We start from the raw sequence: 15,362 nt of genomic DNA, 5'->3' as shown, positions 1-15,362 counted from the left end.
TCTGACACACGTACCCCTACAACGATTCGTGCAGTCGAGCCAACTTGCCGCATTTTAACTGCGGTGGCCGGTCAGCAAGCGGTTAATCCAGCATTTCCCAGATTCATGTTAAACAGTACCGCGTCGCTGGATCGGTAAGTAAGACAGCTGCTGGAGGGTTGGGCCCAGGAAGCGGGTGACCAGGGATTCCGCGCCCCCTGCGACGCCCTCCACTAATTTAGGTCGCGGCCTACCAGCGTGTGGGGCGGCGCCAGAGCAGGTGGCGGAGGCTGCCACTTTCCGTTCCGGTGATCCACCCTCCATTCCTCTGCTCTGCTTGTCTGGTCCCACCCGCGGACCTGTGCACTCGCGGCGGGCGACCGAAAATTTAGGCCATGGCCTGCTAGTCCGCGCGGGCCACAGCGGACGCCTTCTTTCAGAGGGACGGCGCTGTGGGGGCTTTGAGTGGGGCCTTAGTGGATTCACCTGTGAAGGGTCCAGTGGCCGCCCCCCCCAGTGCGAGGTCTCGGCCGGTGCCCCTATGTGGGGCTTAAGGTGGCGGAGGTCTTAGTCGGTGTCCCCCCTGAGTTCTTTGTGTTTTCACAGGTGGCACTTAGGCATATAGCCTGGTAGGGATGAGCTTCGAGTTCGAGTCGAACTCATGTTCGACTCGAACATTGGCTGTTCGCAAGTTCACCGAACAGCGAACAATTTGGGGTGTTCGCGGCAAATTCGAATGCCGCGGAACACCCTTTAAAAGTCTATGGGCGAAATCAAAAGTGCTAATTTTAAAGGCTTATATGGAAGTTATTGTCATAAAAGGTGTTTGGGGACCTGGGTCCTGCCCCAGGGGAGATGGATCAATGCAAAAAAAGTTTTAAAAACGGACGTTTTTTTTCAGGAGCAGTGATTTTAATAATGCTTAAAGTCAAACAATAAAAGTGTAATATCCCTTTAAATTTCGTAGCTGGGGGGTGTCTATAGTATGCCTGTAAAGGGGCGCATGTTTCCCGTGTTTAGAACAGTCTGACAGAAAAATTACATTTCAAAGGGAAAAAAGTCATTCAAAACTACTCGCGGCTATTGCATTGCCAGTCCGACAATACACATAGAAGTTCATTGATTAAAACGGCATGGGAATTCCCCACAGGGGAACCCCGAACCAAAATTTAAAAAAAAAAAAAAAAAAAAGACGTGGGGATTCCCCTAAATTCCATACCAGGCCCTTCAGGTCTGGTATGGATATTAAGGGGAACCCCGGCCAAAAAAAAAAACGGCGTGGGGTCCCCCTTAGAATCCATACCAGACCCTTATCCGAGCACGCAACCTGGCAGGCCGCAGGAAAAGGGGGGGACGAGAGCGCCCCCCCCCCTGAACCGTACCAGGCCACATGCCCTCAACATTGGGAGGGTGCTTTGGGGTAGCCCCCCTAAACGCCTTGTCCCCATGTTTTGAGGACAAGGGGCCCCCCCCCCCCGTGTGAAATGGTAAGGGGGTACACAATTCGTTTATTTAAATGCCGCCTCCTCCCTCTTCCTCTTCCTTCTCCTCCTTCTATCATCCTCCCCCCCCACCTGAAGGGCCTGGTATGTAATTTAGGGGGACCCCCCGTCAATTTTTAAAAAAATTTTGGTTCAGGGTTCCCCTGTGGGGAATTACCATGCCGTTTTTATCAATGAACTTTTATGTGTATTGTCGGACCGGCAATGCAATAGCCGCGAGTAGTTTTAAATGACTTTTTTCCTTTGAAATGTCATTTTGCTGTCAGACTGTTCTAAACACGGGAAACATGCGCCCCTTTACAGGCATACTATAGACACCCCCCAACTACAAAATTTAAAGGGATATTACACTTTTATTGTTTGACTTTAAGCATTATTAAAATCACTGCTCCTGAAAAAACGGCCGTTTTTTAAAACTTTTTTTTTTTTTTTTTTTGCGTTGATCCATGTCCCCTGGGGCAGGACCCAGGTCCCCAAACACTTTTTATGACAATAACTTGCATATAAGCCTTTAAAATTAGCACTTTTGATTATTCATGTTCGTGTTCCATAGACATTAACGGTGTTCGCGTGTTCGAACAAACTTTTTTCCTGTTTGCATGTTCTGGTGCGAACCGAACAGGTGGGTGTTCAGCTCATCCCTATAGCCTAGTAAATGGCGCCCTCCCCTCCCTCATCGGTCTCAACTGATCCTATATCTGGCTCTGCTGTTGTGGATGTGGCCCACCTTGCGGGTTTGGTCGTCGCACTGCCTGTCCTGTCAGTGAGGATGGTTTCGCATGGCAAAAGCGTTCCCTTCTCCCTCCTATTTTGGATTATTTGTCCGTAAAGACTGGGAGTGTCCAAAGCGCCCCTTTGTGGTTCCAAAGACGCTTTGCTGTGAGTGGACTGTTCCACCAGTGGTGGATACCCCTGTCTCTAGGTTGTGCAAGGCGACCATGATTCTGGTAGAGGAATCTCCGGCTTTTAAGGATCCGGCTGACATACCTGGAGGGGGAGCAGAATCCCTCCTGCTTTCGCTGAATTGGCAGGCCAGTTGGTCTGGGGGCTGCAGTTTGTCTGCGATGCCTCTTGGACACAGTTCTTCCTGGTTGCTAAGCTCTTTCTGCATTGGTGCTTAGACATGCATTGTTTAAGTGTTGTTCAGCAGACTAGGCTTCTAAAAAAAAAAAAAAAAACTGACTGGTTTACCATTTCAAGGCAATTGTCTGTTTTGGGGCTACCCTGGATGATGACATTGTGAGTCTCACAGGAGGGAAGTGTAAATTTCTTCCACAGTCTGAAATGGGGAGGGGGCCTCGTAGCGGATTCGGTCCTTCTCGGCACGCAACGGGCCTGGTCTGCCAAGCCGAGTCGGGGGGGCTCCCTAGAACAAGGCCCCTTCAGCATGAAGGCATGCCCTCACCTATGTCCCAGTGTTCCTGCCTTGAACCCCGAAAAGTTTTTTACATCGAACTGTTTGCAGTTCTCCTTGGGGCTGTGCAAGCCCTGTTGCTTCAGGGTGTGCTTGTCTGGGTTCCACTGAGTACAGAAGGTCAGAATGCAGTCCATCTGCACAGTGGTGGTGTTCCTTCATCATGGGGACTTTCTGGCTTCTGTCGACATCATGGATGCTTATTTACGCACTCCAATATGTGCCTGACACCAACACTTCCTTCGTTTTATTGTGGGAAAAGATCATTACCAGCTCGCAGTGTTGGCCCCGGTTCTGGCATGGTTAAGTCAGCGGGGGATTGCGGGCCTGGACGACTTTCTTTTGTGAGCAGAGCCCTCAGCTACCCTGAGGGGTGACGTAGCTCGCTATATAGACAACAGATTTCAGTTGGCTTCTATACTACCTGAAGTGTGCTCCGGCTCCTTCCAGAAAATTGGATTATCTGGACCTTTCTCTGGCTTCATCTCTGGCCAGAGTGTTTCTTCCTCTAGACAAACTCCAGAAGTTGCATGCTGCGCTTCAGCTACTGTTGTCTCGCAGGTGGGCCTCCCTGCGGTCCTGCATGTGGGTGTTGGGCCTGTCTGTTTCCATTTGCACAATTCCATACGAGCTCCCTTCAAGGGAGAGCCTGGCGTAATGGGACAAGTGTCCGAGGTCTCTGGGCTATCAGATTCGGGCCAGGAAACCGGAGGTCCCTGGTCTGGAGTCTTCGCTCTCCAGTATTTCGGCAGGGCACGTCCTTTCTCCCCTTGTATTGGACAGTGGTCACCACCAACGCCAGTCTGTCTAGGTGGGGAGGTGTCCTGGGTTCTGCTCAGGGTTGTTGAACGTTGGAGGAATTCGGCCTGCCAATCAATATCCTGGGACTTCGAGTGATCAGACGTGGATGTGTATGGATCATGGACAGGTCAACGTCAGGGGGCTCCTGGTATGGATCCAGTCGGATGATGCCACGGCAGTGGCCTATGTCAATCACCAGAGAGGAACGTAGAGTGTTGGCAGCCCTGACAGTAGCTGGCATCCTCTGGTGGGCAGAATGCCTTGTTCCGGCCCTCTCCGCTGTATGCATTCTAGGAGTGGAAAACCTGGTAGGCGGTTGCCTCAGTCGGCTTGTGTTGGTCCACGGGGTGGTCCCTTCATCAGGACGTGTTTCTTCGGATATGTCTCTGATGGGGCACTACCGAGGTAGATCTGTTGGCGTCCCGGCTTAACGGAACGGTACTGAGGCTTCTGACAAGGTCACGGGATCCTCTGGTGGATACCGCAGACGCTCTGGTGGCCCTGTGGGGCCAGTATAGTCGTATCAACGCCTCTCCTCCTCTCAAGCTTCTGCTGCAGCTTTTGCGCAGGATCGAGGCCAAAGGGATTCCGGTCATTCTAGAGGGCCCGGGTGGCCATGTCGGTTTTGGTATGCCGACCTGATGCGCTTGGTCACCGACATTCCTTGGCGACTGCCTCTCGGGGAGGATCTACTGTCCCAAGGACCGATCTTCCATCCTGCTTCAGTCGCTGGTTTTGAAGGCCTGGCTGTTATGAGCCAGGTGCTGAAGTTACGACGCTGCTGTAGGCTAGGGAGTCTTCCTCCTAGGAAGATGTACCACTGGACGTGGATAGCATACATTTCCTGGTGTGAGGCACTTGGCATTTATACTCGTTGTTTCTCGGTGGCTCGGATTTCAACCTTCCTTCAGGGGGGTTGAGCAGAACTCGGCCTTGAGTGCCATCAAGGGCCAGGTGTCGGCCTTGGCAGTTTTCTTCGGCACCCCTGGTCTCGCACTCCCTGGCGGGCACCCCTTAATCAAGGGGTTCGACATCTGCCTCCACCGGTGCGGTCTCTTCTACCGCCATGGGATCTGCTCTTGGTGCATTCGATTCTACAGAAGCCTCCCTTTGAAAATATTCGGGAGGTTTCTCTGCTTACTCTGTCTCGGAAGGTGGCTTTTTTTGGTGGCTATTACCTGTGCTCACAGAGTGTCGGAACTGTAGGTGTTATCTTGTCATACATCTTACCTGGTGGTTCTTTGCCCTTGTCTGTGGGTCCCTCCTTTGATTTCCTTCTAACTAAGGACATGGTGTTGCCTTCCCTGTGTCCCAGGTCAAAATATCCTAAAGGATTTACCTTACATGTCCTGGATGTGTTAGGGCGATTCGGATGTATTTGGCAGCCACAGGGTCTTTTCGGAGATCAGACTTACTGTTTGTGATCACGGACAGGCCAAAAAAGTGGTTGTCTGCTGCTTCTGCGACCTTTCTAGATGGATCAGACAGAATAGGCCAGAGTCATCGTCTATCAGGGGTTGGGTTCCTGCTTTCCCTGTTCTATAGAAGGACTTTTGGGACTTTAAATGAGGTATGTATATTGGGACTCAACAGGTAAAAACAAGTAGTAGGAAATGTTTTTATTGTCTAAAACACACGACGGTAAGATGCAGCAGTGAATACATTGAGTATAGTACACACGTAAACAGCATATTGCAAAACCTAGGCATGAAATTGTCAACTTGTAAAACATATTGTAAAAAGGTAATCCTCCATAAAAGAACCCTGAGAACACAAGGTATTGGCCCATAAGTAAAACCATATTGCATCATTGTAAGCCTGATGCGTTTCATGGCGTCATAGAGCCATTCTTCGGGCAAATGCGTAATAAATTTGAATCTGCAGAGACATAAAAATATTGCATATGGTTTCTGAACATGCAGCCCCGTTGGGGAAGCGGAGACATTGAATGGAAAGGATAGAAAATTATCAATCTCCTGCACTACTTACATGTTGGCAGCATGTGAAGGTATGTTTACTGGAGCAATTGGGCCAGCGTATTTGTCTATGCACGGGAGCTGAGGTTGGGTCTGTAGCAAGACTGGGAGCATCAATGTGATTTCCTAAGGACATGCATGTCCAACCAGGGGTGCAACAGGGGCTCCAATCTAGAAATGGATAAAATATATACAATGGTGTAAAACCCAAGTGGGCTAGAAATAAACCCCCGAACCAAGTGAGTGTGACATAGAGAATGGCATATATGTGTAATTATGCACATACATGGGAAGGAGTAAATGTGAATAGATCCTAGAAGTAGATGAATTTGAGCAAAATGAGCAGGTAATTACCTGGAGAACTGAGATACCAGTGATCAAGAAGGTAGTGCTCAGTAAGTGGTGTTGTAGTGGTGACCCATAACGCGTGCAGAGTGCATGTTCTTCCCAACATAGCCAAACAAGACTCAACCAGCATCATGCTGGCAAGATGTGAAGGGGAAGTGTTGGAGCACACTGCGCATTTTACTTGGCGGCTTACAGCTTCTTGGGGCTTCCATCTTCAGGCATCAGCTGCGCTAGTTTGCAAGGTGGCCACTTGGTTGTCGGTGTACACTTTCACAAAATTCTACAAAGTGAATGTGCTGGCATCTGAGGATGCTTCTTTTGGCCGCAAGATGTAGTGGGCTGCTGTTTAGGGGGTGTATTATTCAGGTTGGGCTCCAGTTGTTCTGTGTTGAGCTCCTGTTACCTGGTTGGCTCTTGTGTAGCCTTTTGATTTTTCGTGTCCCACCCCTCATGTTTGACACTTTGTGATGTTCCTATGGTTCTGAATAATGGAGCGCTGTGTCTGTCAATGAATGAAACAGAAAATGGGATTTTTGACTTGCCGTAAAAATCCATTTCCCTGAGTTCATTGACAGACACAGCACCCACCCCTCCAGGGAATTTTGATACGTCTGATGGTATCCTACTCCTGTAGGAGGCACTATAACCCTATGGTTCTGAATAATGGAGCGCTGTGTCTGTCAATGAACTCAGAGAAATTGATTTTACGGTAAGTCAAAAATCTAATGTTTTTGCTAGAAAATTACCTGGAACCCCCAAACATTATACAGGCGGTCCCTGGGTTTTAAACAAGATAAGGTCTGTAGATTTGTTCTTAAGTTGAATCCGTTTGTAAGTTGGAACAGGTACACTTTTTTTTTTTTTTTTTTTTTTTTTTTTTTTTTAGTGTAGCTCCAGCCAAAAAAAACTTTTTAAGCTTTTTGGATAGCATGGGGAAGGGTTAACACCCCTGTAACATTTGTTTTGCGGTTTGTGCCCCTGTTCATAAGATTTCACCTCACTTTCTGTCCCAATGACAATTGGATTTTGAAAATTTTGGGTTGTTTTGGAAACAAGCATTGGTGATAAAGCATCAGTGGAGGTACCTTTTTCACATGATAACTTACAGGAGTGAATTTCCCTTCCTAGGGGCAGATTTCCTCTCACGTCCTATTGTCTCCCTCCGTTTTATAAGTAGGAGTCGTTTCTGAGTCGGATGTTTGCCTGTATATTTTAGCAGAGACCCTAGAAAATAAAATGGAGATCGTTACAATATTTTATGTCGCACTGCATTTGCACAGCGGCCTTTTAAGAGCGTTTTATTCTACTTCAATGAATTAAAAAAATTAAACAGTAAAATTAGTTATGTAAAAGAGGTTACACTGAGAATCGTGAAAGCATTGTCATCTTTATTCAGAATCGTGCATCTCTTGTACCTTGTACTGTCCACATTGGATAGAGCAAGGAAGTGTAGACCTTCTATACAACCTCACTAAGGGCCCCTTCAAAATATGCGTCAACACATTACTATGCTTTAAGGTGAGCCGATTCATTTTCCGTGTGTAGGCAGGGCACTTTGATGCCGGAAAAAATCAGACTTGCACATTTACTTCTGCATTTGGGTGCCATTCAAAATGATTGGTTTCTCAATGTACTGCGGTAATGTGAAGAACAATTAACAGTACATTAGCTCAATGTAAATATCTGAATTTCACAGGCTAGTTACGGTGCTAAGTGAATCCTGCTGCTGACATCTAGCCGAATCTAAAGTATTGAGGTGTCCTTTTATGAAACTGAGATCAGCAGCGATCCCGAGTCTCACCGCTGATCTCAGCTCATTACCAGTTTATGAAACTGAGATAATCAGCGGAGAACATGTTCTCCGCTGATTATCTCAGCACAGTGAGAATTTGTAACTGACTTCACAGAAACGGCCAGTTTATGAAGGTGCGATCTCAGCACCTCACTGGCGATCTGTGACAGAATTCTCACTTTCTGATTCACCATTTCAGAAGTGGAGAATCAGAGTGAGAAGCCTGAAACTGGCTGATATTCCGGAGAAAGTACACATATATAGACTAGATCTATATATATTTTGTGTGTGGATAGATAGATCATATATATATATATATATATATATATATATATATATATATATATATATATATATATATATATATATTTATATATATATATATTTATATATATATATATTTATATATATATAAATATATATATAAATATAAATATATATATAAATATATATATATATATAAATATATATATAAATATATATATATATATAAATATTATAGTGTGTGGATAGATAGACCTAGTCTATATATAGATAGATATATATAATAGATGTATCTATCTATTTTTACAGAGAGAGAGAGTTTTTTGGTTTTTTTTTTTTTTTTTTTTTTAGATGTTCACGTCTCTGGCTGGGTTCACACTTGTGCGATGCGTGATTCCTAAGTGGGTTTTCACATCGCACCTACATTGACATCTGCGCACCACTGCGGGTGTCAATGTAAAGTTAATGACACCCCCAGATCATTTCACAGATCGCAGTGCGAACTATGTAATGGTGCAGGAATCGGATCGCATGGGTGTTCACACCCATGCGATCCGATTCCAGTGCGGACCAAATAAAGGGTCCTGTACCATTTTGGTGCAAATGCAATATGATTTAGGGCCAGTTCCCACTGCTGCGGTGTCCGAGATCGGATGTGATTCGCACCGCACTGCAGTGCAAAATCACATCTGATCTCTGTGCAATGCGATTTCAGCCATACGGATAGTATTGCTAAATTTGCATTGCACTCGGACCAAACTCTTACAGGACCCTTTTTTTGGTCCACAGCAGAATCGCATGGGTGTGAACACCCATGCGATTCGATTACTGTCAGTTTGCAGATCGCACTGCGATATGCAAACTGATTTGGGGGTGTTGTTAACTTTTAGGCCCAGTTCACACTTGTGCGATGCCGGACATCGCACAGGCATCGCATGTAATTCGCAGCACACTGCCATTCACATTACATGCGATGTCTGTGCGTTGCGATATCAGCTGTACAGGTAGTATGGCTGATATCGCACCGCATTCGGTGCAAACACGCACAGGACCCTTTTTTCTGTTCGGACCAGAATCGGATCGCATGTGTGTTCACACATATGCGATCCGATTCATGTCCGGACTGTCAGTTCGCAGTGCGATATGCAAGCTGAACTGGGGGGTGTCGTTAACAATGTATTGACACTCCCCAGCGATTCGCATATGGCAGTGTGAACTGACATGCGAGTCGGTGCGATGCGGGAACCCGCAGTGGATTCGCAGTGTTCTCGCATTGCACCAGTTTATCCATTTTTATGTTTATCAATTATGAAATATATTTTTTAATTTATTAATAAATATTTATACTTGTATACTTTATTAAAATTATTTTTTTTAATGATTCTAAATGTATTTTGCATTTATATGAATGGTGTATAGCTGCATTACATTCATTTACTATACACCATTCACATTTAAATAGGGACATGTATGATCTTTAACCTAATTATAAAAAAAACATTGTTTTTATCAATATTTAATGTATATTGTGTAGGGGGAATTTAACTTTATTATTTTATTAATATGTTGGGGAATAATGTGTGCTGATTTGTGTTGCACTTTGTATTTTATGGTTCCTCATACTGTAATCCCGCTATATCACACGAGATTACAGTGAGAGGAGCCGTTCTCAAGAGTTCCTGGCATTTGTAGATCGCTCCTCAACTCAACATGAGAAGCGATCTACACACTTTCATAAACAGGCACTCAGAGGAGAGTGATCTCCTCTGAGAATGCCTGAGAAATGAAAAGCTGTATTTTACCGCACTTTCATAAAAGGACACCTGAATTTGGATGAGATGGCCCTTCAAATGGAAAAAATAAAATGTGTGCATCTATAAATGGCGTTGCATGTGGCCCTTGTATCCTATATTGGCTTTGCATATGTTAAATGCACTTGCATGTAAGCTAGTATGATTGTGCAGAATATCCGTTGCATGGTCCTTTATTTAGCAGTGTTGTGCTGACCGCAGAGAAGACGGTTGGCAGTGTATTCAGTGTGAAATTGGTCTTTTTCTGTGCTGTAAATTTTCCTTTTATTTTGCCCTTTCAGCAATATTTTCTGGGCTCTCATCACACGTGCACAGATTTTCAGCACACAAGAGCTCTTTGGGTAACCGTCCTTATATCTCTCTTCACACTTCCATCACCTGAAGGTTCTGGGGAGCAGCTGTAATCCCATTGCTTTGCAGTCCTTTATCTATCTGTCCTTGCTTTGCTTGCATTAAATTGGTGGTGTATGCAGGGTACCTTGTCTTCTGAGTGATCATGCAGAATGAGATAGCTAGATGCTGTTATTTACAGATGGGAATCCTAGCTTACATTTTCCCAAAATAATGTTTTTAAAATGTTGGTTTAATCAAACCTAAAACTGTCATTGGGCTTAATTTTATTTAAAAAAATAAGTGGAGAAAAGACTCTGTATGATAACTATTAATCAGACTGTTTTTCCAATGCAGGTTAAACTATGAAAGTCAGCTAATTGCTATAGACAACACATTTTCCACCTTTTTTAATAAATCCTGCCCGCTGACTTCTACTTTAGAATACAGGTGACTCTGACTAATGATAAGAAGTCAACATGACAGATTTTGACTAAGCTTTTTTTTTTGTCCTGGACCGCATGCTCCCCAGAACTTTTAGCAGCCCTGCTTTTTGCACAGACACCTGCTTGCTTCCTTGTTTCTTCAAAAGTGGCTAGGAATCTTTAGGATAGATCTCTGAGGGTGGTGGCTTTCAGCAGATGTTTAGCGTGATCATTTAACTAATTAAATTTTATGTTTTTTCTTTAGAACGTCAGATTATTACGCACAGAGATACAAAAATTTGGAGAATCTCTGCAGCACATGCATAGGGCGTGCTGTCACACTACTGGTGCAGAAAAACTAAGACAAGCTCTGGGAACATGCAATGACATCTTGTCTAAGCAGGTTTGGTTCCTTTTCATTTCACTGCATTTCCTTTTTATATCCACCACGTTCACCTTTTTTAACAATGCTTTGGATCGAAGGCCTTATAGTTGCGGGGAAGAAGCCTGTCTTTATCCATCTTGCTCATTTACTATGACGCATGTGTATAGTAACCTCCACACCTTTTACATATGAGATGGTACCACATAGTGCTGGATTTGCTGACGTTATAGAGCAAAAACCAAACAGGGTTTCCATATCACCAGTCTAATAATGTCTTTGTGGACAGAATTAAATGGTTGTACTTGGTCACCCATGTCATGTGACATATCACAACCTGTATACCCAGCCTAAATACAGTGTTTGTTTTGTTTTTTGTTTTGTTTTTTTTCTTCTCAATCACCAAGGCTTTTCCCAAAGATAGTTTTCAGAATGACTGACTCAGGGGAGTTACTCTGTAGGAAAGATCTTTGCTAAGATTGTGCATTTAAGAATGATCAGTCCTTCATGTTTAATCCTTCACAGTCCTTCACAAATGGTTTGCTCTCTTTTTTTTTTATATTTGCTGGTCAGCTTGGCTCTCTCCTGCTTCAAGTGACATTATCAAATATTTTTCCCCTTCCTAGGAGAAGACTCTAGCAGAACTACAAAACAACATGGCCCTGGTAAAGATGGATCTTCGGAAAAAGACAGCTTGCATTGCAGAGCAGTACCACACTGTACAACGATTACAAGGGACACCTTCTGGCTTTAAACGCATGTGTAATGATGAGAATGTACAGCCTAATCAGCCCTCAGAGAAAAGGTCTTTCCTGCGCAACCTGCTGCCCAGGACTCCTGGACAGAAGGCTCTTATGGAGAATAGCCCTTACAGCCGTGTCCTGAGATCACGCCGTTCCCCTGTACTAAAGACTATTGCTTTTGGTACCAAATATTGACTATAAGCTGCTTCACGGTGGACTCATTAATTCTGTTGCTGCTGAGGCTAATGGTGGTAGCAACTGTACAGTGCCTTATCCTTACAGTATTTAGTCTATATATCCTTTATACTTCATATCTTACCAAAGGACTAATATGTAAATAGTGTCGTCTTCTTGTTTTAAAAGGGATTTCATGGGCAATGACACGCCATTAAAAAAAAAAAATGCCGATAGCCTGCATGGTTGATGAAAAGGGATGCAGCGTTGTTTTTATGAGGTCTACAGGTTTGTGTTTTTATTTTGGAGCGGTTCTGACTTTTCACACGTGCAATATTCATCATGTATGTTAGTTGCTAGTAATAAACCACTTTGTACAGCTGCTTGGTTTATACTTAATCTACCTGATTTGACGTTTGTAAAATTTATGTTATAGTAATGTCACATAAAGGTTAAATGCAAAATCTCAAACATTTTGATGTAAAAGTTGTGATTTGCCACCTTCTAAGGCCTTATTCACATGGGCGTAACCATCCACACACCTATGCAAAGGGCATTCTTCACCTGCAAAGGTTGCACATGTGATCCTGGACAGTGTTCCAATTCTTACATCAAACCAACATGGATGTTAATTCCGGGAAGCGCTTGTAGATCTGTGCAGTCGTCTGCCATTGATTTCAACAGGCTGCGCAGAACACACTTTGCATGACTGTACGGATTGGTGCACCTGTGTGAATTAGGCTTACATTTCCTTATTGGTCAAAGAGACCACCCATCACATCAAAATAGAGAGACCGAATCAAGTTTAATCTTTAAAGCTGAATTCCAGGTATAGATATTTTTGCATAGTTGCATTGTTCCAGCTTGGAACAATGTAAGTAAACGTGTGTGTGTGTGTGTGTGTGTGTGTGTATAATATACTGTACCTGGCTGATCCCCGTGGAAGCAGAGAATTGCTGTAGTATCCACAACCACTATAGTGGCATTCTTACAAGTCCCATGCCAAGTGGCTGTCCTGCTGCATAGTAACCACAGGGGGTTGCTCACTTGCCATGGGCACCATTCAGGGAATGCTTTGTGTTTTCTTAATGAATGTAAAGCATTCTGGGATGAGGTGGGGGCATTGTCCAATCAGAAAACACCTTGGACCCCCCCCCCCCCCCCCCTCCTTTCGTGGTTACTATGCAGTAGGGTAGCCGCTTGCTATAGAAGACAGCGGGGATCACTGAAGTAGTGGTGGCTCCTACAGTTGTGCTGCTCCACGTCCACAGGGATCAGCCAGGTATGGAATATATATGCTTACATTTATTGGTCCACCTTAGGACCAATGTAACTTTGAAAAAAATAAATATCTTTACTTGGAATTAAACTTGAAAGCAGAACTAAACTATAAGGGAGAAAAACTGCTAGGGTAGAGATTTTTGGAAGAGAAAAGGAAATGTTTAAAAAGTCTTCCTCTTTTCACTCTAGCAATTTGTTTCCTAGTTGTACAGGACATAGGCTCTTTACATCGTTTAACCCCCTCCTACAGGCCTCATTTTGTGTGTTTTTCGTTTTCTGCTTTTTCGGGTGATGGACCTCCAGATACTATTTCCCCAGCCTCTAAAACCCCCTGTTAATGCAGGATCCAGTGCATGGATGCAACTGAAAGTATGTAGTATTCACGACATTATCAGCAGGGTGCTTTATTGGTCTAGGGCCACAGTTTGCCTGCATCAGGGTCCAAGCCTGAATACCCCTTTGGGGCTATGGCCATTTTGAAGGTAGGAAGCCAAAATGGGGTTCATTCTTCTGTTTCTGACTACTAGATTTACTGTGGTAAATACAGGGGGAAAGCCCTTTAAAGTGGTTCTAAAGGCTCTAGAATGCATGAAGGTAAAAAGCCTTCTGTGTGCCGCAGCCCCCACTAAAACTTGCCTGAGCCCTAATCACAGCCAGTGAGCCAATGAGGGTGGGGCTAAGCCATGGCTCTGTGTGAATGGACACACAGAGCTGCAGCTCAGGAGCCCCCATTGCAAACTGCTTGCTCTGGGGGCTTTGGAGAGGAGGGAGGGACCCAAAAAGAGGAGGCTCGGGGCTGCTCTGTGCAAGACCACTGAAGTATACAGGTTTATTTAAAAAAAGGCGGGGGGGCCTTTTATATCACTTTAAATATTTAGCCAGGTTGCCCCTTATTCTTGCCCCTTACACCCCCCCCCCCCCCCCACCTGCATCTTTCTGGACCAGCAACATCTCCTGGCTCTCTTCAGCGGGAACAATATCATGGCTATTACCACACTACTTGCATTACTTTGGCCTACAGGAATTCCCCTTTCTACTCCACTGCTTTGTGAAGGACATGAGAACCCCTCTGGGGCTGATATTTACAAGCATGGCAGATCTTAAGCACAGGGAAAGGATCAGATGCACTTGCTAGATCAGGCTCAGTAGTTGTGTTTTTTTTTTTTTTTTTTTTTTTTTCTTTTTCTTTTAAAACCTCATAGGAAGTTGTAGTTCTCTATTTACAGCCCTAGTGTCCATGTCAGATTTCATGGCCCAAACATCTGGTCCTATAGAAGCCATAGACAGAGGTCACAGCCATGGCCCTTTTAACCTCCCCTCCTGCACTGGCCTTCTGATTTTGAATTGAGCCAGACACATTACCTAAAGATGAGGTAGTTGAGGATGCTTCCTCCCCTGAGAAATCGGATCAGGAGAATGTGTTCCAGAGATTTAATTTATGCTGAATTATAGCTGATACCATAGCTACCCTTATTGACACTGTACACTCCTAGCTTAGGGTTGGAGTAGCCTGAGTTTAATCACCCCAGGGTATCCAGTGTGGGGGTCCCTTTTTAATTACCCTAACCAGCCAAGACTCCTGGACCACTCACTGGTAGAGCCTGTCTTGTGTGGGGACTGGCCTCGCACAAGGAAAACTTCTCTGAAACCCTTCATCCAACAGTATCCTATTGGGGGAAGGTAAGTGGGCATGTCCTGTAGTAGATCCTACCATTTCTTGTCTTAACAGTGCCTTTGTCACTCCTGTGCCTGATAATTCAGTCTTCGAAGACCCAGTGAAAAAAGTGTATAAGAGCTTTTTAAAGCTCTTTTCCTTGGTGGGCCCTGCAACCTGTGGTTGATTCTGTGGCAGTCTGCCAAGACTAAGCGCATGGCCAAAAATCATAGTATCATCCTTTATGGTTGCTTCTGTCCTCAGTCAGACCCTTTGCCTACAGCCTTACACTACTGCGTGAATGCTTTGGTACATAGCAAATCTTCAGGATGAGTATTTCCTCCATCCACAGGATTGGCTAAAATGCAAGTCAGCTGAGCTCGCATGCAAGAAATGCATCTCCTTTAAAGGAGAACCCCTGTTTTTCCCCTCCAATGCCAAGTCTGTAAGGAAATATGGCCCTCCAAACTAGCCAAGGCTGGTTCC

General features: G+C 44.7%; 1 protein-coding gene across 2 annotated transcripts in view; it reads left to right on the top strand.

Moving 5' to 3' along the window:
• The window catches only part of KIF20A (kinesin family member 20A), a 39,839-nt gene extending 27,516 nt beyond the window's left edge, over positions 1-12,323 (top strand). The window contains exons 18-20 of one of the 2 annotated variants that reach the window (XM_073620429.1): positions 10,169-10,228; positions 10,908-11,045; positions 11,651-12,323. In XM_073620429.1, the coding sequence (XP_073476530.1) occupies positions 10,169-10,228; positions 10,908-11,045; positions 11,651-11,962 (510 nt within the window). In that variant the 3' untranslated portion in view covers positions 11,963-12,323. The remainder of the gene's footprint in view (positions 1-10,168; positions 10,229-10,907; positions 11,046-11,650) is intronic. The other variant, XM_073620430.1, reaches the window with a different exon arrangement.
• The last annotated feature ends 3,039 nt before the right edge of the window (positions 12,324-15,362 follow it).

Source organism: Aquarana catesbeiana, linkage group LG03 (genome assembly GCF_042186555.1).
Source record: "Aquarana catesbeiana isolate 2022-GZ linkage group LG03, ASM4218655v1, whole genome shotgun sequence".
Lineage (NCBI taxonomy): Eukaryota > Metazoa > Chordata > Amphibia > Anura > Ranidae > Aquarana > Aquarana catesbeiana.
This window is presented reverse-complemented; position numbering and strand designations above follow the sequence as displayed.